The sequence below is a fragment of the Dreissena polymorpha genome, chromosome 1, assembly GCF_020536995.1.
Source record: "Dreissena polymorpha isolate Duluth1 chromosome 1, UMN_Dpol_1.0, whole genome shotgun sequence".
Classification (NCBI taxonomy): domain Eukaryota; kingdom Metazoa; phylum Mollusca; class Bivalvia; order Myida; family Dreissenidae; genus Dreissena; species Dreissena polymorpha.
The window spans coordinates 48,725,634-48,750,829 of record NC_068355.1 but is presented as its reverse complement, the minus strand read 5'-3'; the positions used below and the strand labels follow the sequence as shown (position 1 = coordinate 48,750,829).

At 37.2% G+C, this 25,196-nt stretch overlaps 1 protein-coding gene across 15 annotated transcripts in view; it reads left to right on the top strand.

Moving 5' to 3' along the window:
* LOC127879487 (cilia- and flagella-associated protein 54-like) overlaps nt 1-25,196 on the top strand; it is a 107,110-nt gene that overhangs the window by 41,792 nt on the left and 40,122 nt on the right. For 12 of the 15 annotated variants that reach the window (XM_052426422.1, XM_052426418.1, XM_052426348.1 and 9 more), the window contains 20 exons: nt 59-185; nt 848-971; nt 1,419-1,637; nt 3,441-3,536; nt 4,779-4,844; nt 8,042-8,146; nt 8,551-8,648; nt 9,246-9,541; nt 11,348-11,535; nt 11,887-12,126; nt 12,836-13,062; nt 13,822-14,033; nt 17,231-17,422; nt 18,254-18,439; nt 18,856-19,117; nt 19,749-19,815; nt 20,474-20,674; nt 21,088-21,351; nt 21,711-21,862; nt 23,463-23,602. In XM_052426422.1, coding sequence (XP_052282382.1) covers nt 59-185; nt 848-971; nt 1,419-1,637; nt 3,441-3,536; nt 4,779-4,844; nt 8,042-8,146; nt 8,551-8,648; nt 9,246-9,541; nt 11,348-11,535; nt 11,887-12,126; nt 12,836-13,062; nt 13,822-14,033; nt 17,231-17,422; nt 18,254-18,439; nt 18,856-19,117; nt 19,749-19,815; nt 20,474-20,674; nt 21,088-21,351; nt 21,711-21,862; nt 23,463-23,602 — 3,462 coding nt within the window. The remainder of the gene's footprint in view (nt 1-58; nt 186-847; nt 972-1,418; nt 1,638-3,440; nt 3,537-4,778; nt 4,845-8,041; nt 8,147-8,550; nt 8,649-9,245; nt 9,542-11,347; nt 11,536-11,886; nt 12,127-12,835; nt 13,063-13,821; nt 14,034-17,230; nt 17,423-18,253; nt 18,440-18,855; nt 19,118-19,748; nt 19,816-20,473; nt 20,675-21,087; nt 21,352-21,710; nt 21,863-23,462; nt 23,603-25,196) is intronic. The other 3 variants (XM_052426458.1, XM_052426449.1, XM_052426441.1) reach the window with 1 other exon arrangement.

The following is a 25,196-nucleotide window of genomic DNA, read 5'->3' as shown; positions in this document are numbered from 1 at the left end:
TGCAATCTGGGATGAACTTTACGCATATGCATTTGACCCTTGTTTTCTGCTTTTTCAGTGGCCAAGTTCAAGAAGCGTGCTCGGTACTTGGAATTCTTTGTTCAAGTGGCCCAGAAGGCCCTCACAGAGGGTTTGCCAGAACTGGCCATGGAGTGGTGTGATGACACAGAGAACTGGATTGCAAGGTACAGGCTGGTGTACTGTACAAAAATATTCGGTTTAACCCTTTCCCACTCAGATATCATTTTTGCGCATTTGTAGTCCCTTAGAAAGTTATATTTAATTAAATACCTTTCTCACTGAATTCAAGTTTTAAAGGCTTCATTTCCAACCCTTAGCTACTGATGAGCAGCAAACAGCATAAAACCTGAACAGACTGCGAGTTACTCGCAGGCTGTTCTGGTTTAAGGCTGGTTGCAAAAGCCATTTTCACTTTTCTTCTGATGGGGGAAGGGTTAATTGAGAGAAACAATTGTGCAGTAGAGTATTGATGTCTGTTATATTGTTCTTAATTTGCACATAACCATATGTGTGGTCAAAATTCATTTTGGATGCTTCATTGTTTACTTGTGGAAAAACATCAATTCGGTGTTTACTATGCTTACTTTTGAATGCCAAATATTTGTTTAGTAGCTGAAAAACAACAATTATGATTATGCAAACATCATGTGGATTCTATTGGGCTTTTCTAATTGGGCTGACATTCTATAATTGCTGATTACGATGCTAGCACTATTTAACAGTTTCGAAGTGTTGCTGTAGTTCTTTGGTAAAAAACATGTATGATATCTTTATAGCTAACTTTATTTGAATACATGATAGAGAGAGATAATTTTTGTCCATGTAGGCGTAATGAGCAGATCATCGGTGTGCGTGCCTTCCTCACTAAGCAGCCAGGAGGGACCATGACAGTGACAGGGGACGATCCCAAGAAATTTGCAGCTGCCATGGTGGAATACAGCAAGGAAAAAGTAGGTTTTTCACATCTAGAGGTTACAATCAACTCATGGTCCATTAAGTAATACTAGTATACTAGTATTTTCTGAGTACTCATTTATTATCTGAGCAAAATACTCTAAAAACGTTTAAAATACATTTGGATTTATAGGAAAGTGGTGATACAGGGGTAGATTTCAAAATGTTCATGAGATATGAAAGCATATCAATCAATGTTTCGGCATTCAAACAACATTTTGTGATCAATTTCGAAATGTATTTGTATGCCAGCTCTGGCAGGAAAGCTTTTGTTTGAGTTGCATCACTTTCTTATAAAAAATCATTATTAATTTATAAATTGTATCTTTAAACTTTTGTTATCACTTGACATGGACAAACAAGCTGAAGATTTAATGAATTTACATAGATAATCAATTTTCAAGTGTGCTTAAAAGTCTCTTTAAATTGTAACATGTTTTTAGCCGGGCAGTAAAATTGGTGTTGCCCAGAGTCGCATGGGTGTTTCCCAGAGTCGTATGTCACAAGAGCCCAGAAAAATGTCAGTTGCCCTCGTTGCCCCAATGAGTCGTGCATCCAGTAAACTGGGGGTAACACCCTCTCAGCTTAAGGGTAGCTTTTTTGGTATGAAACCCGCCCGCCCTGCTGCTGCGTCCAGAATTGGGGGTATTGCGGAAGAACAGGTTTATTTCTTTGTTGTCACAGTTACTAAAGTTGACTGTTTCATGGAGTTCACCAGGTTGTTCGTTGTTCATAGTTTATCACATTGATTGTTTCACATAAACTGTTTGCTGTTATATTTTGCTTGATATTGCTGTTGGCTTTTTGAGTTGTATTATGCCTTTGCCTTGATAAAAGCAAATGTCATATAGTGTTTCCACTGTGTTAATGTTAGTTTTTATGGGACTTTTTGTGGCAAGCTTATAACTTTGTTCTACATTTTGGGATTTCAAAATGAATGGGTACAAATGATCTCCATATCGATACGACATTGGGCATTCAGCCACCATGCTGCTCTTGTTGAGGTCAACTCACAGTGGAAAGTTGGAGTGTTTGTATATTCCTTATATGGATATACTGAAAGTACATGTTGCTGTCCGACCCATAACTGTGTTTGCATTTTGAAAACAGGAACAAATGATTATTATATCAAGACTACGTATTCACATGCAACAACCATTTTAAACACTTCAAGGTCAACATCACAATGGAAACTTTAAATTCTATCTTATTCCTTGAAAGGATTTATTAAAATTACATGTTTGTACCGGGCCCATATCTTTGTTTTGCATGGGATTTTGAAATAAATATGAAATAATTGTCATATCAAGATGTCATGTCATGTGCAACAACCATGTTAATGGCTTCATGGTCAAGGTCACAAGTGACACTTTAGATTGTTTTGCATTTCTTATATGGATATTGTGAAATTAAATGTTTGTACCGGGCTCATATCTTAGTTTTGCATTATGGGCATTGAAAATAATCAATATCCACAAGTCATCAGAATACAAAGATGACATATAGGGACTATAACAATGTTGCTCACTTAAATGTCAGGGTAACAGTGGATACACTGAGAGTAAAGTACATGATCATGTCCAGTCAATAATTTTGTCATGAATTATGAGATTATAAATATATTTGCAAAACAAATCATGATATAAATATGGGATATCAAATAGCAAAATAAGTCTTTGAATATTTCATTATTAAAGTATTTGAATATTTGAAAACTATGTATGTAATATATGTGAAGAAGGTCTGAAAGTGTATAATTCTTTATTATAAACAAAGATGCTACAAACATTATGAAAGCGTAACACAAAATAATGAATATACAGCTTAACCCCTTGAAATTCATCAAAGATATCTTCATACATAGGGCCTACAAGTAAAAATTACACACAAACAGACTTGGATCTTGAGTGCTTCTGCAGTTATCTTTCCTTACTCACTTAAAAAATGACAACGTTTTGACACGCAGGCATAACTGGGATGCAAAAACAGTTGTTTTTTTAAATGATTATATATATATATATATATATATATATAGATAGATATATATATATATATAGATATATAGATATATATATAGATAGATATATATATATATATATATATATATATATATAGATATATATATATATATATATATATATATATATATATATATATATATATTTTTATATATATATATAATGAATCTTTTAACTTGTGTTGCTTAATGCTAAAAAACAATTGCTCCGAAAAGGATGACATTTTACAAACATTAGCTGGCATGTAACATGCACAACTGCATGCTATGGATTGATTTTGTCTACAGAATTTTACAGAAGTGTATATTTGAGGAAAAAGGTGGAATGCGGATCCAGTTTATAGTGGGTCAGATGACAAATTTGTTTTATAAGAATGATCATGAGTTTGTAAAATTTCATGCATTGAGTGCTGTGATTGTCTTCATGTAGTACTTGTTCCCCATTCAGGAGTTCAACACCCCTCGAGCTGCTGGTGCTTCCTCCAAGTCACAGGCCAAACCAGGCCAGTCTGCTGCCAAACCCAAGCGCAAATCCAAGTACAAGGTGGGCTTACTGAGTGTTTCGCTACATTCATTGGTTTTTAATATTACAATAGTTTTGCATACAATGTCTTTACACCCCCACAGTTTTGGACCTTTACTTAGTTTGCTGCCTCACCAAGATTTGTATACCCTCACTAAAAGAAGTTTAGGGGGGTATATAGGAGTGAGCTTGTCTGTCGGTCAGTCTGTCGGTCGGTCTGTTGGTCCGTGTTCGCTCTCTAATTCAAGTATAGTTTTCATCCGATCTTCACCAAACTTGGTCAGAAGTTGTATTTAGATAATGTCTAGGCCAAGTTTGAACATGGGCCTTGCCGGGTCAAAAACTAGGTCACGGGGTCACTTAGTTCGTTTTAAACATTCAGCATGTTGTCCGCTCTCTTATTCAAGTAGTTTTCATCAGAGCTTCACCAAACTTGGTCAGAAGTTGTATCTAGACGATGTCTAGGCCAAGTGCGAACATGGATCATGGCGGGTCAAAAACTAGGTCACGGGGTCACTTAGTGCGTTTTAAACATTGAGCATGGTGTCCCCTCTCTAATTCAATTAGTTTTCATCAGATCTTCACCAAACTTGGTCAGAAGTTGTATCTAGATGATGTCTAGGTCAAGTTCAAATATGGGTCATGCCGGGTCAAAAACAAGGTCACTGGGTCACTTAGTACGTTTTACACATTCAGTGTGGTGTCTGCTCTCTAATTCAAGTAGTTTTCATCCGATCTTCACCACACTTGGTCAGAAGTTGTATCTAGATGATGTGTAACTCAATTTCGAACATGGGCCATGCTGGGTCAAAAACCAGGTCATGGGGTCACTTAGTGCGTTTTAAACATTGAGCATGGTGTCCGCCATTTTTTGTGAAGACAACATGCAAAATATTCTGTGTCAATGCGGCATATGGGGGTATTCGTCACGTCTGTGACAAAGCTCTTATTGTATCAGATAATATCTGTGTTAATTATGATACATATATTGCAATAATTCCATATTTCTGTAGCATATAATAAAAATGTGGAAATACAACAGCAATTAACTTTTTTGAATTGTATGAAATAAACAAATTGTTATACATTCCTAAATACAGTATGGTTTTAACATTGTTTGTTGTTGGTTTCGAAATTGTCTTATGCAGATGTTACATGAAATACAATGTTGAAATAGAACCAGGGATTAAAATACTAGAAATTCGAGTTATTGTCTAGAATAACACCAATGTCTGAGGTTCTCATATTTCTCTGTTTGTGTAGGCCTTGCATGTAAATGTGAACATGTCAGATGCTGCAAAGCAGGCCCAGGAAGAAGCAGAGGTCAAGGTAGGTCAAGGTCAAAGGTTTTGCAAGTTATTTTGTGAAATAATAAGAAGAATGTCATCCAACTTGTGCACAGTTATGATTGATGTCTTGCAGTTTGGTTTCTAAAACATTTTAGAAGGAACCCTCAGTCAAGCGCTAGTTGTTTACATGATTGAAGTTGTAGTTTCTATTTTTAATATTCCCTGTTCAATTAAATATTTCATCAAACCCATGTATGCTTGCTTTATATCATAACAGATTACCAGTATTTAAATTGTTCATTATGATTTTTTCAAAAACAGTTCAGTGATCCATGTTTTTCTGAGGTGAGATTTTATGTATCTAGTGGGTAAGTCACAGGCTAGAAAACTGATCAATGCCTTATGCAAGAAAAAACATTGGTAGAACACCTTAGTTTTTATTAGTCCCTTACCGGTTTCACGGGAGGGGACTTATGGTTTTGTCTCTGTTCGTCCGTCCGTCCGTCACACTTTTCTGAATCCTGCGAAAACTTTAAAAGTTTTTAATATTTTTTCATGAAACTTGGATCATGGATAGATGGCAATATGGACATTATGCACGTCATTTCATTTCGTTTCTACGTCAAAAATTATGGTTGCTATGGCAACAAATAGACTAGAAATACTGCTGAAAATGGTGGTTTTTCTGGATCCTGCGATAACTTTTAAAGTTCTTTATGTTTTTTCATGAAACTTCAAACATGGATAGATGGCAAATATGACATTATGCACGTCATTTTATTTCATTCCGACGTCAAAAATTATGGTTGCTATGGCAACAAATAGACTAGAAATACTGCTGAAAATGGTGGTTTTCTGGATCCTGCAATAACTTTTAAAGTTCTTAATAATTTTTCATGAAACTTGAAACATGGATAGATGGCAATATGGACATTATGCACGTCATTTCATTTTGTTCCTAAATAAAAAAAATTGGTTGATATGGCAACAAATATAAATATAAAAAATCTGGAATTTCTGACAATGGTGGAGCCGGTAGGGGACTTATATTGCTTGACAATAGTCTTGTATATCATGCACATTGCCACTGATGAGATTTTCCAATATAACTAGGATTGCTTGTTTGATTTAAATATGGTTAGCCTTTTAGTAGATCATTTTCTAAAATAATTATTGACTACAAGGAAAATATTTGTTTTAGACAAAATTGATTTGTATGCTTTGGTTATTGCAATCATGACAACAGTTTGGATTTCAAATGTGCAGGAATTTATAAGTAATGAAGATGATTATCACATCGTTTACCAACAACCATTGCAATATAAGTTATTACTGCAAGAATCATTGCGAACCTGTCAATTGTTTTGATTCAAAGACAAACTTGTGTATAATTCACCTGTAATGACTAAAAAATAAACTGATTTGTATGTCTCCATTTTTCAGCACCATACATTGACATGTGCATTTTATTCATGTCAAAGCTTATCAAATTAGAATTATATCAGCTTCATTCATTAAATTTCATTGGATAATGAATGTGATTTCATATTTACTGATAAATCGATGAACAGATTTTGCCAACAAATGCACTTTACAACAGATTAACTAAACATGACATTTTGCTAAAATGTCACCATTGTTAAATGCTGTAAAATGTGGTTTTGTTGTGCTTCATAATTTGGAAATGACTCTTTTTTTTTACAATTTTGACATTTCCTTTTGAAGCATGTGCATTTTATGAAATATATATTTTGATCTTCTTGATGTTATTTTTAAAAACAAGAGTTTTTCCCATATTTTGTCGCATAATATGCATTGGTTATTTGTTAAAACTCTGGGAAAATTGCTAGATTTTGTGATAGAAATGTAATTATATTTTTTAAATGCATAAAATACTGGGAATAATATAAATATATGTTTTGTATATGTAAGTGTTATTTGGATTATGCAAATATTTTATCAACAGTAGTTTGTAGAATAGTGCTTTAGGTGTTAGATTCGCTGATATTTTCTGTGCTAATCATATTTTAACATCGTGGGGAGATTCACACTAGCATTCAGAAATAGAGTCTTTCACTTACCGGTAGTTCATAATTACATTTATCATAATACTTTCTAGGGTGGACATTTCTTACCATTATAATCAACATGAAAATGGTATTAGTGTTACTCAATGATTCACATTTAAAATTTGAATGATAATTATTATTATTTGTCACAGGAACTATTTTATATAAGAACTTGCTACCATTCATATTTGTTGAAAATTAATTGAGTACTTTTAATCAAAATTGAGAACTCAAATTGTGCATACTGCTCTTGAAAACTAAACACAAGTGTGTATTTTATTTAAAAAAATAGCATCTATTTCTATTTTACAACATAGATATTTGCATTATAAAGTGAAACATTGTTATTTGAAAAAATAAAAAGGTAGAACTTGAAACTCATGTGACTGTGCAGCTGAAAAAGATTTAGCTAATTTAAGATGCAAATGTTCTAAGTGGCTATCACTTGGATCTGTATGATGAAATGTATGAGGCTGCTAGCTTGAGTAAAATAAAAGCATGCATTCTTTTAAAGTGTGAAAATGCTTAATATGCTTAATGGTTTCAAAATTAGCAACCGATCAGAAGCCTTGTTCTTTGCCTAATTTGCAAAATTGCTCAGCGCATTTGTTTCAAAAACATCACTGCCCACATAAAATCAGTGTCATAAGGGGTAAAATACCTTGGGTAAAAGTCAAATATTTTAAAACAAACATCACAAAAGCAGATAAGATCTCAAAAAAGTTTCAATGGGTTTCAGATGAGCTCACTCATGTCTTTTGGCCTTCTTGTAACTTATTATCACACCAAAAACATACAGGTCTGTAAAAAATGAAATATCAAGTAGCGATTGATAGCGGATATGAAATATCAAGTAGTGATTGATAGCCATTATGAAATATCAAGTAGCGATTGATAGCCGATATTTTGAGCCTTGATCTGGGAAAATGGGGCTTAATGCATGTGTGTAGTGTCGTCCCAGATTAGCCAGTGCAGTCTGCGTAAGCTGATCAAGGACGACACTTTCCGCCTAAACTGGATTTTCATGAAGAATAGACTATCTATAAACTAAAATTCCGTAAAAGCAGAAAGTGTCATTCCGGTATGCACAGGCTAATCTGGGATGGCACTTTATGCACATGTATTATAACCCTTTTTCTCAGCTCAAATGCTTGTTTGTATCCTGTAGGCCCTTGAGAAAGTGGGACAGCACCTGCCGGACATGTACCGTGGCTGGATTAGGAAACGACGACTGCGCAAGATCTGCAATGATGAGATGACCTGGAAATGTCAGGTGAGCAATTGGGATGTTTAGTGCTAGAGATATTACATATAAGCTAACAACTGCAGACCTATGTGTCAAAGAAATTATTTAATAATATGTCATCAACTTGGGTATGCCAGCAAACAGAATGCTTTTAACACAATTTCTGATTTAAATCTACACAATTGTTCTGTTGTTGTTTTTTACATTAAATTGATGGAAAAAAATCAAGCCTATAGTACATAACAAGCAAAATGTATAATTTGTAAAATGAATATTAACACCACATTTATAAATTTCAAAATAATATCATTAAACATGTGAAATATGATGTAAGACTGGCAATTTAAAGAAATCTTAATAGGTGGTAGGACTTGTTCATTTAGTATAGATAGAGGAAAAGACTGCCATGTATCTCTTGTTTTTTTTTGCAGCTGAACATCATTCAAGGTCTGGCCCAGTTTAGTGCATTCCTTCATAAGCTGGAGAAGAGAGAAAAGATGGTGGGAAACACAGATAACATCATGTACAAGTAAGTCTCTGTAATAGGCAGTGTTTCTTATGATTGTATATGTAATTTTCGGAGCTGTAACAGTGAAATCTCATATTGAAATGTGTAGCAGATGCCACAGTTTCCTGCTAAATCCTCGATTTCATATTTTCATGGATAGAAACTTATGTTTAACAGTTTGTTGCCTTATGGGCAACTATCTCTGGTACTTTGCTTGCCCAGAAAAATAGTAAGAAGACCAGAACCAAGTGCATCAGAATTATCTCATAGTTATTTTAAACAAAACCAAATCAGACAATATTATAATCTTGCAGTCAATGCAGCATGCCCTTTTATGAGCATGAATCTTTGTGCTTTAAAAAAAATTAAACTTAAAATGAACTGAGGGAAAACTGTTTCAAGCTTCTTTTTTTTTAAAGCTAGTTACTCGGACAGACTACAGAGTTTTAAAATTGACTTGCCTTGGCATAAATCTACTTGGCTTTGAAAAATGGGTCACCACTTATATCTATCCCTGTATTAATTAGCACATTTCTAGATCTTAAATCAGTTTGGAGTCAATATCTTTAGACCATTCCAAGGCCCATGCCTGTAGTTATATTTTATTTGATTTCACAGGACCAACTTCTTGGACCAAGAGTGGCTGGTATTTGAAACAGCGGGGACCCTGGTGGTTGGTTGGGAAGGGGGCCCCCTGAATCACGGTTCCGTGACAGACAAGGTAGAGAAAGAAGCCTCCAAGGGGCCCTCAGTCAGAGATAAGGACTCTGAATACAGCGAGGAGAGTTCGGACGAGGACCTTCCCACTATAACCTCCAAGGCTCGTACCAAGACTGACGCCCTGGATCTGGCCGGATATGAACGCCCGCGCACTACAACCACAGGCATTGAGATTGCTGCTGCTTTGGCTACAGGTTTGTCTTCAGATAAACCACAATCAACAGAAAGACTGACTTGAAAGTGTGTTTTGTATTGCAGAAGAAATTCACTACCAAGTCAAGTTTAGGCAGTCTTTGCATTAATAATTGTTTTAATCCAAAAACAAGAAGCAAAAGAAAGCCTTGTAAAAACCTTGATATCCTCTAGAATATTTTTTATACAGTTATAAAAGTATACTTTCCCCTTTTTAGATGTTACTGGTAACAAGCTGTGTAAGTAGGGATTATCCTAAGGATAATGAACGTCCTGAGACCTTGATGTTTTAAGTAAATGTGAAATCTTTAATTATTTTTTAGTGAGGCTGTTTTCGGAGAAAACCCGAGCTATTGTCATAGCCAGCTCGTCCGCCGTAGGCGTCATGCAAAAACCTTAACATTGGCTCCAAAATCAAAGTGCTTCTGCCTACAACTTTGAAACTTCATATGTAGATGCACCTTGATGAGTTCTACACGCCACACCCATTTTTGGGTCACTAGGTCAAAGGTCAAGGTCACTGTGACCTCTAATATCAAACTTTAACATAGGCTCTAAAATCAAAGTGCTTCCACCTACAACTTTGAAACTTCATATGTAGTTGCACCTTGATGAGTTCTACATTGCCACACCCATTTTTGGGTCACTAGGTCAAAGGTCAAGGTCACTGTGACCTGTAATATAAAACTTTAACAAAAACCTTAACATTGCCTCTAAAATCAAAGTGCTTCCACCTACAACTTTGAAACTTTATATGTAGATGCACCTTGATGAGTTCTACATGACACACCCATTTTGGGTCACTAGGTCAAAGATCAAGGTCACTGTGACCTTTAAAAAAAAAAAGAAAAAAAATCTGACAGGCTTTCGCAGCCGAGCGTGGCACCCGTTATGCGGTGCTCTTGTTGATATTCCCTGTAATCTTTTCTAACCTTTAAACACTCAGATGCACACTTTGAGGTGTAAGTTGTCCCTAAGAAAGTTAAAGTGAAGTAAAGACCTTTCTTGTTAGTTAAAAGTTTTTGAGCCTATATTCCAACTCTAAGATACCTATGAACAGCAAAAAGCATATAAACCTGAACACACTTTGAGTTATACTGGCTGTTCTGGTTTATGGTGGTTGCATAAAGCTGCTTTCATTGCTTCTGAGCTGGAAATGGATACAAAGCAATAATCAGGCAGACTGAATTGATTGTTTGTTTTATTATTTTAGCACAAATTCACTAACCCTTTCAAATTAAGGCAGTTCCCACGTAATTATTCTAATCTCATAGCTTGAATCAAAAGATGTAGAACGTATGTAAACATTTATAAATATATATGCTTGATTTAGATTTAACTGGCAACAATCTGTCTAACTAGAGAATATTGTGAGGATGAAGACAGTCCTGATACCTGGTTGTTTTAAGTAAATGTCTAATTATTGTAATGTGTTTTTATTCCCCCAGATCAATGATCGGGGGTATATTGTTTTTGGCCTGCCTGTCTGTTTGTCATTCTGTCACTGTCATACTGTCCCAAAATTTAACCTTGGTTAAAGTTTTGCGATAACTTTTGCAATATTGAAGATAGCAACTTGATATTTGGCATGCATGTTATCTAATGGAGCTGCACATTTTGAGTGGTGAAAGGTCAAGGTCATCCTTCAAGGTCAAAGGTCAAATATATGGCTTCAAAGCGGAGCAATAGGGGGCATTGTATTTCTGACAAACACATCTCTTGTTAATAAATCTTTATAAAAATGTATATAAATTTATAATGTTTGTACTTTTTGATAATCATTTATTGTCAATAATCACTATGTGCAGGTGCCCCTCCGATACCGATGTTCACCGAGCCCCCTGTGATCGAGGACACACCACGTACATATCGGTCAGACATGAGCACTGCCAGACTACAGGCCCAGAAGATTCAGGAGCCAGACAAAGCCATACTCACCGCCCAAGAAACCATGGACTCCATCAAACAGTCCTTCATCTTCTTCAGAAAGGCTATAGTAAGTGGACTTTTGTAATGTTACATAATTAGGTGGTGCATTTGTGTCCTTTAAAATTATTGAATGTGTGTATTTTCTTTATGTCTTTTATAATGCTGTTATGTCTTTTAAGATATGGTGGTTCTTGAATTCATTGTTATTCATTCATTGAATAGATTGCAATGGCTTTTTAATGTGCTTTCAAACTAAATGTATGTATATATTACATGTTTATTGAAATTTGAAATTCAACTAGGCAAAAAATGTATATATTCCTATGCCCTCCGATTTATATGTGCCTTATCATTATGAGGTAAGGAAATGTGGGGCCCTCTCAAGATCCCCATAACCCATGTGCCTTATCTTTGTCAGATTCTGGCCCATCGCGGTGGCTACTGGACGCTGCTGCAGAATGCGTCGAGGGCCCTGTGGAACAGCCTGCACACAGCTCTCCTGCGTGCATACACACCCGCACCCAGCGAGGGGGATAACGGACTCCTGTCCATGGACGAGATTCGCTCGTTGGCATGGAAACCGCTCCACACGGCGGCCGACTGCCTGCTGGATATGATGACCCAGCTAGAGCAGGACCTGCTGGCTCAGACTACAAAGGTGAGCAGATCTGAATGTGTTGTGAGAATTGAAAAGATTTTAATATAACATTTTCAGTTTTTACAGCCCCTGCAGACAAAGCTTGAGAGTGGTGTATATTGGTGTCACTAGGTTGCTTTGTCCACATATAATGTTTTTGTAGTGATTTACTTTCATATATCTCAAGTGATTAAATTAAAGGACAGTTTTATTATTCATACCCAATCATCCAAGCATGCATGAACATAGCCGACAAAGCGGTACGGGTGTATTAGTCAGGTTTGTGATAAAGTTCTGGTTTTAATTTTATTTTATAACAAGTACTTCTAAAATGTCAATTATGGCTAAGCTGAAGCAGAAGGCTCAGACTGTTAACCTTTGCAGATTTTTCTTTGACTTAAAATACTTTGAAGAGTTTGAACAATGTTTTAAGCATTATTTTATAAAGAAGCCTGGGGATTAGACTATGGATGTGTTGTTCATGTCTTTTTGATCATATTTTTAAATTATCAGAATTTAACGGTTTTCAGCTGCTTATTTTGTGTTTTAAATGAATATATTGTCTTCTTTTGAATATTGTTTTAATGATGTGCATGGAATTAATTCATATTAATCAATAATGTATTCCAATTATGATGGAAATAATAATGCATTTATTGAGTTGAATGTGTACTTACACTCTGATTGTTGGAGATATTTGAAACCTTTTTTTAAATGCTTGTATCTGCAGGACAAGTTAAAGGGCAGAATGGGTGAGGTGTTTGAATCCTGGACTGGTAGCATCCTGAACGAGGCTGGTGGGGCCAGTCTGAAGTTTGAGAGCCCGACTGACAACCAGTCTGTGCTGGATGTCCGCTTCATCAGGAGACTGGTACTCCGAGTCCTTGAAGTGCTTTACTATGAGAAGAAGTGGGAGAAACTGGTGGACATTGCTCTACGCTTCAACGCTCTTACCAAGTAAATACATGCACAAGGCACTTTGCTTCTATACCTTAACAAGTTGATCTTTCTTACACAGTAAATGACACACCTTTACAAGACCTTAACTTCTGATATGGAACAATTAATTATTTATGTGGAATGTGTTGTTGTTTTTTGGGATAGTGTTTTATATCACACAAAATCATGTTTTTTTGCCATCACTAATATTCCCTCACCTTTTGTATCAAAACTATGGTATTGTTTATCATAACTTAGCATTTAGACGCACACACTTTTTATGCTCCCCCAAATTTTATTTCAATTCAATGAAACTTTATGGGAAGCTTCACTACCAAAAGGAGATGTGCATATTATCAGCGGGTTCTGGACGAATGATTTTTCAGTTATGGCCCTTTGAAATTTTTTATAAAAAAAGTATTGTCCCCCAACTACTGTGCCCTCAAGACGTTTCCTTTTATCTGAATATATGGTGCAATATTGTGACAAAAAAAAACTTTGGGGAGCATCACCCGTCTCTGACGGTTTCTTGTTATTATCTGTTTTTATTTATGTTTTCTGAGGTTTAGCATTTAGACGCACATATTGCTTTGAGCATAACACTCATATAGAAAAAATCCAGGCTAGGCAGAAAGTGTTGTCCCTGATTAGCCTGTGTGGACAGCACATGCTTATTTGGGACAACACTTTATGCACAAGCATGAACCCCTGTATTAACAGAAAGTGGCTCAATTAAGCTCACACAAGCTCATACCTGAATTCTTCTCTCCACCCCAGCGAGCGCCATGCTGAGCAGGTGATCCCCCTATTGGTGCAGGCCCAGCGTAAGCTCTCGGAGGTCATACAGGAGCTCGGGGGTCAGGCCCCACCCCAGCCTCACTTCCAGAAGCTCATGGCCCGGCTGAACACCGTGGTGACGGCGCGCACGTACCTTACACAGCAGCTGGAGCTTGCAATTGACAAGTCCAAACTTCCGCCTGTGCCCCCAGGTAACACATATAAGCCTAGCTCTGGAAAAAAGGGCTTAATGCATGCGTATGAATCTCGTCCGAGATTAGAATGTGAAGTCAGCACAGCTTATCAGAGATGACACGTCCACATAAACTGGATGTTTGCATAGAAGAGACTTCCTTAAAACAAAAAATCATGCTAGGGAAAAGTGTCGTCACTAATTAGCCTGTGCAGACTGCACATGCTAATCTGGGGAAAAACTTTACGCATGTGCATTAAAAGCCGTTCTCCCAAATTGAGACTCACATTGAGTGTTAAGGATGAAACTGTAGTATCAGATATTGCAATGATCAGTTGATATTACAGTGTCATACTCAAGTGAGTCTCTCATTGAGTGTTGAGGATGAAACTGTAGTATCAGATATTGCAATGATCAGTTGATATTACAGTGTCATACTCAAGTGAGACTCACATTGAGTGTTGAGGATGAAACTGTAGTATCAGATATTGCAACGATCAGTTGATATTACAGTGTCATACTCACATTGAGTGTTGAGGATGAAACTGTAGTATCAGATATTGCAACAATCAGTTGATATTACAGTCAGGGATCATATTTTTTTCGGTTTTGTCGGTCCTAGACCGATTGGGGTCATGAAAGACCGATTAAAAATCCCAAACAGTCGGTCTGATTCTGTTTGCTATTAAAATTCCCATGTCATGAAATCGATTACACAGTGTACATGCTAATACACCCTTATGACATTCTTATCTCGATTAGGTGTGATAAACCATTCTCTGCAGTCTCTAAACCGGTCAGGACCGGTTTATTGCACGTAAGACCTAGAATCAAAAACTTGTGAACAGCGGATTAAAGACGCATCCGAAAAGACGCGTCTGAATGCACGCGCTGTAACTAAACAAAACATGCCGATACATTTTCCACCAGCGTAATAATCCGGTAATATAATTATGAATGAAAGTCGCGGATCTGATCGACAGAACAGCCGAAAGTTATTTTTATGGGCGGAACTTCACATAAAATAATACACAAGAAAAATAATAAACATTGAATAAATCTTTAGTAAAACCGTGTTAGAATCGAAATAATTCGTGTACTTTATACTTTGTTGTTAAATAACACACGACTGGAAAATTAGATGCGTGGTTTCAAATGCTTCGCTCTCGTGATTAAATCCCTACGCATCTAAACTCGGACGTGGGTTATTTGACAACAAATTATTTATTAATTATTTGGTTTGTTGTTGTCAGTAGCCAACCTACGCACAGACATTTGTTTGGTTCAGTGCATGTTTGTAAGATTTTATCTCATCGAGTCGACAACAATTTAAAACATCGGTATAGACTTACACAGATAAATAATATTGACAACGATGAAAAAAAGTCTGATAAAACAGCACACAAAACAACAATGAAATACCAAATGATAAAACCAGTTGAGAAAACTCGTTCCGTTAAAAAAAGCGCCAAAGGGAGTTTTACTTGTACATGTATTATACCACCGTCATGAATGGCAAAATCAATGGTATATATTTTAACGTACTTTGTCATGATTTCGGATACACATTTTCGGATACTTTTCCCCATTTATATCCGGACCGATTGATGTTGCGGGAAAATATGATCCCTGATTACAGTGTCATACTCACATTGAGTGTTGAGGATGAAACTGTAGTATCAGATATTGCAACAATCAGTTGATATTACAGTGTCATACTCACATTGAGTGTTGAGGATGAAACTGTAGTATCAGATATTGCAACGATCAGTTGATATTACAGTGTCATACTCACATTGAGTGTTGAGGATGAAACTGTTGTATCAGATATTGCAATGATCAGTTGATATTACAGTGTCATACTCAAGTGAGACTCACAATGAGTGTTTAGGATGAAACTGTAGTATAAGTTATTGCAACGATCAGTTGATATTACAGTGTCATACTCACATTGAGTGTTGAGGATGAAACTGTAGTATCAGATATTGCAACGATCAGTTGATATTACAGTGTCATACTCACATTGAGTGTTGAGGATGAAACTATAGTATCAGATATTGCAATGATCAGTTGATATTACAGTGTCATACTCAAGTGAGACTCACATTGAGTGTTGAGGATGAAACTGTAGTATCAGATATTGCAACGATCAGTTGATATTACAGTGTCATACTCAAGTGAGACTCACATTGAGTGTTGAGGATGAAACTGTAGTATCAGATATTGTAACGATCAGTTGATATTACAGTGTCATACTCACATTGAGTGTTGAGGATAAAACTGTAGTATCAGATATTGCAACAATCAGTTGATATTACAGTGTCATACTCAAGTAAGACTCACATTGAGTGTTGAGGATGAAACTGTAGTATCAGATATTGCAATGATCAGTTGATATTACAGTGTCATACTCAAGTGAGACTCACATTGAGTGTTGAGGATGAAACTGTAGTATCAGATATTGCAACGATCAGTTGAAATAACAGTGTCATACTCAAGTGAGACTAACATTGAGTGTTGAGGATGAAACTGTAGTATCAGATATTGCAATGATCAGTTGATATTACAGTGTCATACTCAAGTGAGACTCACATTGAGTGTTGAGGATGAAACTGTAGTATCAGATATTGCAATGTTCAGTTGATATTACAGTGTCATACTCAAGTGAGACTCACATTGAGTGTTGAGGATGAAACTGTAGTATCAGATATTGCAACGATCAATTGATATTACAGTGTCATACTCACATTGAGTGTTGAGGATGAAACTGTAGTATCAGATATTAAAACGATCAGTTGATATTACAGTGTCATACTCACATTGAGTGTTGAGGATGAAACTGTAGTATCAGATATTGCAATGTTCAGTTGATATTACAGAGTCATACTCAAGCCCTGTATCAACCCCAAAGTTCTCCTTATTATGATTATGAGGGTAAGATATTTGCCAAGTAAATAAACATACACAATAACAAGTATGCACTGAAAGCTTTCTGGCTAAAAAGCAAATTGTAAATTGTTATATGCAATCAGCATAAAAACAGGTTTTATTCTGTTTGCTGCTTAGCACTTTATTAAAGTTGGAAATGAAACCTTTAAAACTTGAAACTTATAAGAAAGGTCTTAAATGTAATTAGATTTGCTTATTGACTACAGACCAGTAAAAATGCCTATCTGAGTGTTAAAGGGCTAACATCTATCTCAACCACTTCCCCAGGTGCAGCAATAGACCCGCTGGGTCATGGCCTGTACACGAGCAAGGACGCCCTGAAGAACGTCTCGGTGCCCCTGGACCCCCAGTACAGCCTGTCAGTGCTCTATGAGGCCTTCGACAAGGCCCAGTACACCTCCAGGGCTCTCGTTCACAGCCGCAAACTGCTCATCCTGTACCTCGCCAATCAGCAGAATAGTAAGGGCGCAGTGGTGCTCAGTTGGTTGTTATTGTCTCATGTACTTCATAAAAACATTCTTCAGAATACTGCAATGTACCTCAATTACAGAAAATATGCTAAAAGGCACCGGGTCATACTCCTGGGTACTTTTAAGTATATGTTTTTTGTGTACCCAAGGTACTTAGTAGTATACTTCTTAAGAGAACCCAGTGTAGTTGTAAGAAGTATGTGAGCCATCAATGACCAGCCTAGCCTAAGTGGGGCACTGGTGCGGTATTTAACTTATTTTCTCTTGAAATGGCTATGGTTTGAATATCCTGATGTCCATTTTGGTGTTCAAAACAATATATACAACTCAATGTACAGGGTATTTGACTTTTAGAATTTTTCTGGTTTACTTGTCTGATAAGCAGGAAAGTTTTCTCTTATTGAGTTGGATAAAGATGTGAACCACACAGAAACAAAATGTCAAAAAAACACTGGTTACTGTGAATGTTTAGATGTAATGTTAAATGTAACATTTTATTGTGTTATTCAGCATTATGAGAGGTAGGTAGATAAGCCTTGCTCTGGGGAAAAGGGGTTAAATGCATGTATGTAAAGTTTCATCCCAGATTAGCCTGCGCAGTCTGCACAGGCCAATGAGGGACTACACTTTCTGCTTAGACTGGATTTTTGTTCAAAAGAGACTTACTTTAAACAAAAATTTCAAAATGTGAAGTGTTGTCCCTGATAAGACTGTTGTCCCTGATAAGGCTAATCTGGGACGACACTTTACGCACTTGTATTAAACCCTGTTTTCCCAAAAGGAGGCTCATACCTTCAAATCATATATAATTCATGAACAGTGGCAGAGGGAGCTCTGAGTCGTGTGCCGTCCCGTGTTGACTTTGTGCCGAACACTGCGCGTCCCCAGCCCACCATGCCACCGGACATCAGCCGGGAGGAATACCTGGACCCCTCGGACGTGCAGACAGCACCCATACCTCGGTCACAAATAGGCACCGTGGTTGCTTCATACGAAAAAACCATAGGTACTCATACTATTTGTTTTTCAGTGGTGAAATGTGTTAAGGACTGGAAATTTAATTGTCAGTGTTTGTTGGTTCCAGTTTATTTATATTTTCATCTTTGTCAGTTTCTCTATCAAGTAAAAGAAAAAAAGCAATATTTGGGGTTGTTTGTTTGCAATTAAAAATCAAGTGGGAAGTGTTCTTTTAGTGTGCCATTTTGTTTTGTTTATTATTTGACTATCATTACCAGTTTTATAGATAAAACACATTGTTTTTGCAGTTGTTCCTGTATCCATAAAATTATTGTACCATCAGCTATACAACAAGTTCACCATGTAGTTTAGCTAATATTATTTGCATCAATGAAAAAAATGTTTCTAAAATTAATACATCATACATGTAAGTGGCAACAAAACAATTATTTGCTTTATTTCTAGAAATGCTTCTGGCAAAGAACCAGAAGGAACTAGCAGCACAGGCTATGCATGAAACGGGAAACCTGATGTACCATGCCAACAATGCACGGGCTGCGTTCAAGTGGTGGACGGATGCCCTTGACCTTATCTTCAATGCAGAGGACGCCCTTCACACATGGCGCGATATGTTCAAGGATGCCAAGGATATCAGCGCCGACATGCTGCGCCGCTGTGGGATCTGGGGCGCCATCCTGGCCGGGATACTCACCTCCAACATTGCTCAGTATGTTTAATGTATTTGCGAAAAGAGTCCTCACAGATTAGCCTGTGCTGTTGGCACTAGACCTCCACCATTGCCCAGTGTGTGTCAGACCTCCTTAAGATTTATTGAAAACTAACCTTTACGTCTTGGATACCCATTTTGACTTGTTTTAGTCCCCTAGAAAATCAAATTAAATTAAAGAACTTCTTTAGTAGGTTCAAGTTTTAAGGCTTCATTTCCATCTCTAAGATACTGATGAGCAGCAAATAGCATTACACCTGAAAAGCCTGCTATTATCTTGCAGGCTGTTCTGGTTTTATGCTGGTTGCATAAAGTCATTTTCACTTTGCTTTTGAGCAGGAAAAGGTGAAGAAAATGTTAGACATTGTTAATTTACAGTCTTTGAATAATGTGCATGTCTAAAGCTCAGGACAAGTTCAGTTTTGATTGGGACAGGTTATGTTACAGCTTTGTCCACATTGCTAAATCCATCAATACAAATAATTTGAAGAAAGGATGTTAGCAATAGTTTAGAATTCTTGCTAAAAACCTTTTTCTTTAAATGCTGATATAGCTTTAAAAAAACACTTGAAGCGTTAAGAATGTTTAATGTGAATCTTTGCTAATATAAGAGAGTTGTTATGTAATTTAGGTTCATCTTGACCTCTGACCTTGGTCTCAGAATGGAGTGCTGCTTCCTGTCTGGATACCTGTTCAAGGTAATCACATGCACATGCTTCTAGTCAACTATTGCCTAATTTAATACTTAACATGATGACCGTGTTTTCTGCCACACAAGGATCTCCTGCTTAGACTTGTTAATGTATTTCTGTATATACTTGGTATTTTTTACCTAGAATTAGCATTTCTTTCCCGCAAGAAAGTATATTAATTATATAAATATTAAGTTAGTCGATGTAATACACTAAAACAATGTAAACATTGTTGAATGATATCTGTTATTTTTCATAATAATAATAATAATAATAATAATAATAATAATAATAATAATAATAATAAACAAAACACAAATTTTCTTAATAATTTAAGCCCACCATATTACTTCCTTTAAACTGTTAACATATGAGCCTTGATCTGGGAACACTGGGTTAAATACATGTAGTTAAAGTGTCATCCCAGATTAGCCTTTGCAGTCTGCACAGGCTAATCTGGGATGACACTTTTCGCTTTAACTAGATTTTTGTTTAGAAAAGACATCCTTTAAACATTTGTTTTATAAAAGCAGAAAGTGTCCTCCCTGATTAGCCTTGCAGACAGCACAGGCTTATCTGGGATAACACTTTATTTACATGAATTACCATGGTCTGCGCCCAGTTTTCCTCGAACAATGCTCATATATATTATGCCTCTCCCCAGACTGTATTCCGGACAGCGCTGCCCCACCCCCAGGCTGACCGTGACTACGCTTTGTATGAGGTGGGAGAGGGGTGTGAGGTGACCCACCTGATCCCCGGGGTGGACCTGCTCTCAGAGAAGTATCGGGCAGACGGGCGACAGCTGGTGGCAGCCCTCAGATGGGTCATAGAGGAGCTGGCCAGGGGCCATCATAATCTCTTTGTATGTGCAGTGATGAGCAGCAAATATCATAAAACACGAACAGACTGCTAGTTAATTGCAGACTGTTCTGGTTTTATGCAGTTTGGATATAGACATTATCATATAGACATTATCATATAGACATTATCATATAGACATTATCATATAGACATTTTCACTTTGCTTCTGAGCAGGAAAAGGTTAATAAGATTATGTATTGGTAACATTTCATTACCAAATGAAAAGCAGTTATGCTAGGGGAAATTGCTTCATGTTTGTTGAGGGAAATGAATGTATTGATTCTTCTGGATTAATTTTTTTGATGTTACTGAAATAAATAACATTTTGATAATAAATATAGCGGAATATGAACATTAAGTTAAGCTCAACATTTAACAAATTATATTTATTTCATCCAACTGATGCCTTGACAGGTACTTCCCTTGCTGACCATCAACCAGTACTTGTCCCTGTTTGTTTGCCGAGACCTACAGCGTACTGTAGACGGCCGTATCCTGAAGTGTCGTGTCCTGTCAGACCTGGGTCTGTTCTCTGAGTCCCTGCAGACGTTACAGCGCCTCCTCCACGGGGAGAGACTGCCCCACACTGGGGACAGCAGCTTCAGACAGGTCGAGTCCAAGGTCATACAACTACGCTTTGATACCAGCAAGCCCATAACGGAACCTGTCAACTTGAAGGTGAGTGACATAGATGAAGAAAATGTGAAATTAAATATAAGATTGTTTCTTTTACTTCAGAATATCATGTATGTTATGTACAGAGCAAGTCGGTCAACAATATTCATGGATATTGATTTAAATGAAAGCATTTTGTTTAAGTCATGCATTCTGTTTTAAAGTTTGTGTTGTATGAATTAAATTTGCATACCATTTCTTCTTCTTTTTTGGGGTTGGGGGGGGGGTCAGGAGGAATACACAATAACATATGTTTGTATTTTAAACAATTTAGAATATTTTTGTTTGTTTTAAAGAAAGCAGTTTCTTGCAATGTAGAACCCTAACAACTTTAGTATTTCACACACATCTTTATGTCACAGGTGTTGGAGAATATTCTGGACAAGCGTCTGTCCTCCAACCTGGGCATGCTGTATGGGCCCCACATGACCTGCCATCTGTCCCTGGTTCAGGCCCACATCTTCACCGCCCTGGCAGCCACTATACCTGTACTGCCCAACTTGGAGGATGTCGTGTGAGTACAGGCTGCTGGTACATTGTTACCTGGGGTGTAATGTGTTTGGGAGCGCAGTTTAAGAATTGGTGACAGCAACCATATCTCTTATAACATATATGGAGACTATGAACTGCTGGATACATGGCTAGCTGGGGAGTGATGGGTGGATTTGCATATAGTATTTCCCAGATAGGCTGTGCACTGATTGCAGTCAGCTCAGATAGGCTGTGCACTGATTGCAGTCAGCTCAGATAGGCTGTGCACTGATTGCAGTCAGCTCAGATAGGCTGTGCACTGATTGCAGTCAGCTCAGATAGGCTGTGCACTGATTGCAGTCAGCTCAGATAGGCTGTGCACTGATTGCAGTCAGCTCAGATAGGCTGTGCACTGATTGCAGTCAGCTCAGATAGGCTGTGCACTGATTGCAGTCAGCTCACCTAGGCTGTGCACTGATTGCAGTCAGCTCAGATAGGCTGTGCACTGATTGCAGTCAGCTCAGATAGGCTGTGCACTGATTGCAGTCAGCTCAGATAGGCTGTGCACTGATTGCAGTCAGCTCAGATAGGCTGTGCACTGATTGCAGTCAGCTCAGATAGGCTGTGCACTGATTGCAGTCAGCTCAGATAGGCTGTGCACTGATTGCAGTCAGCTCAGATAGGCTGTGCACTGATTGCAGTCAGCTCAGATAGGCTGTGCACTGATTGCAGTCAGCTCAGATAGGCTGTGCACTGATTGCAGTCAGCTCAGATAGGCTGTGCACTGATTGCAGTCAGCTCAGATAGGCTGTGCACTGATTGCAGTCAGCTCAGATAGGCTGTGCACTGATTGCAGTCAGCTCAGATAGGCTGTGCACTGATTGCAGTCAGCTCAGATAGGCTGTGCACTGATTGCAGTCAGCTCAGATAGGCTGTGCACTGATTGCAGTCAGCTTAGGCTAATCAGTTACAGCACCTTCTGCCTAGACTGGATATTTGTTTAAGAAAGACTGCCTTTAAACAAACAAAAAAATAAAACAAGTGGAGCCGTTTTAAACTGCACGGGCTAATCAGGAAGGATTACAAAAACATATTACTGCAAATACATCAAGCCTGGTTTCCCAGGCTCATGTGTTATCATCCCTCTTCAGTATTTTGGTCTTGGGTTGTTTGTAAAGAGTTTGAATTTAATTTATGGATTATTCTCCATAAGGGGGGCTATTTTACATTGAAGATGTGTGAGTGGTAGAATATGGCATAAGGTTGTAAAACATCTCTGAATATTCATACAAAATCTTATAATGAGCTTCTGCTAAATTTACACTTCACACCTGCAGTGTGCCAGAAGGCGGCAGTCTTCCGAAACAGTCCACTGTAATTCATGTGCGTAAAAAGTTGTCCCATATTAGAATGTGCAGTCCGCACAGGCAAATCATGGACAACACTTTCCACTCACACTGGATTTTTGTTTAAAATTGACATGCAATGTGCCAGAAGGTGATAGCCTTCTAAAACAGACCACTAAAATGCATGTGCATAAAAGTAGTCTCAGATTAGCCTGCCCAGTCCACACAGGCAAATCATGGACAACACTTTCCACTTATACTATATTTTTGTTTAAAATTTACACTTGATACCTGCAGTGTGCCAGAAGGCGGTAGTCTTCTCAAGCAGTCCACTATCAGCACCATGTCAAAGCCTGTTGGCCTGGGACCAGCCAGTCTCAAACTGGGAGAAGGGAAAAAGAGATCAGGAACCAGGCCGTCCAAAATAGCAGCCACTGGTCAGTCTTTGATTAGTTTTGGTATTTGTTAGTTTGTTTGTTGTTTCAGTTTGTTGAATTACAATGTGTATTTTATTTTTACAGTGGTAAGAAGATTTTTGTCATGGTGTGCCATTTGGATAAATTGAATCACTGACCAATTAAGGATTGATTAATTATTTAGTTGGTTTGCTTTTGAATTTTGTACTAAGTATTTTATAATGGCTCTTTTTTTCTTTTATAATCAGATTTGGATGTTTTTTAAAAACTGGATGTGATTTGTTTGTCTGCAATGCCATCTGACTTAAATGTGTTTGTATGTACTTTTGTTTGTCTAATTAGTGAAAAATCACCAAGAATTATTCTTATTCTATTACCAAACACAATAAATGTTTATTTTAGCTTTGTTTAGAGGTCCATTATATATGGATCGTAACTGTAATTAATGAAATATTTGTACAAATTATACGTTACCTTAGGCTTTTGATACAAATTAGTAGAATATGTAATCAGATTGTTGTTTTAGTTGCTTCAGGATAAGCGCATGAAGCAAACTTGTAGCTCTAAATAACAATAAAGTCCTGTTATGTTCAAAATGAGTTAAATCTAATGTGTAAATATAGATGACACAATATATGAAAGTCTTAGAGAGGACATGACAGAAAATACAGATAGTAAGTATTCGGGTAACAGTGTATGGGCTAAACTAGATTTTCATTTTTGTAGCCACTTAATGTTTGAGCCATTTTCTTGAAAAACCAAGGCTAAGTGCATGCGCGTAAATTATCATCCCAGATTAGCACATGCAGTCCGCACAGGCTAATCTGGGACAACACTTTCTGCCTACAATGGGTTTTCATTTAGAGGGGACTCCCTTTAAAAGACAAATTCTACAAAAGCAGAAAGTGTGGACCCGTACAAGCCTGTGCAGACTGCATATGTTAATCTGGGACTGTACTTTATGCACATGCATTAAGCCCCTTTTTCCAGATACAGGCTGATTTGTTTTGTTAAATAAGAAAATTAGGCTCCATGTTCAGTGTGTGTTTGCAACTTTAAAGGCTGGTTAATTTTAATGGTCTGATTGTGGATGTCACCTTCTGTACAAATGGGTCACATTTACTTATGTGTATATTATACATGTGACAGATGGACGCACCTTCTGTACAAGTGGGTCACATTTACTTATGTGTATATTATACATGTGACTGATGGATGTCACCTTCTGTACAAATGGGTTACATTTACTTAAGTGTATATTATACATGTGAAAAATGGGTTACATTTACTTAAGTGTTTATTATACATGTGACAGATGGATGTCACCTTCTGTACAAGTGGGTCACATTTACTTATGTGTATATTATACATGTGACAGATGGATTCCACCTTTGGTACAAGTGGGTCACATTTACTTATGTGTATATTATACATGTGACAGATGGATGCCAGCTTCTGTACAAGTGGGTTACATTTACTTATGTGTATATTATACATGTGACAGATGGATGTCACCTTCTGTACAAGTGGGTCACATTTACTTATGTGTATATTATACATGTGACAGATGGATGTCACCTTCTGTACAAATGGGTTACATTTACTTAAGTGTATA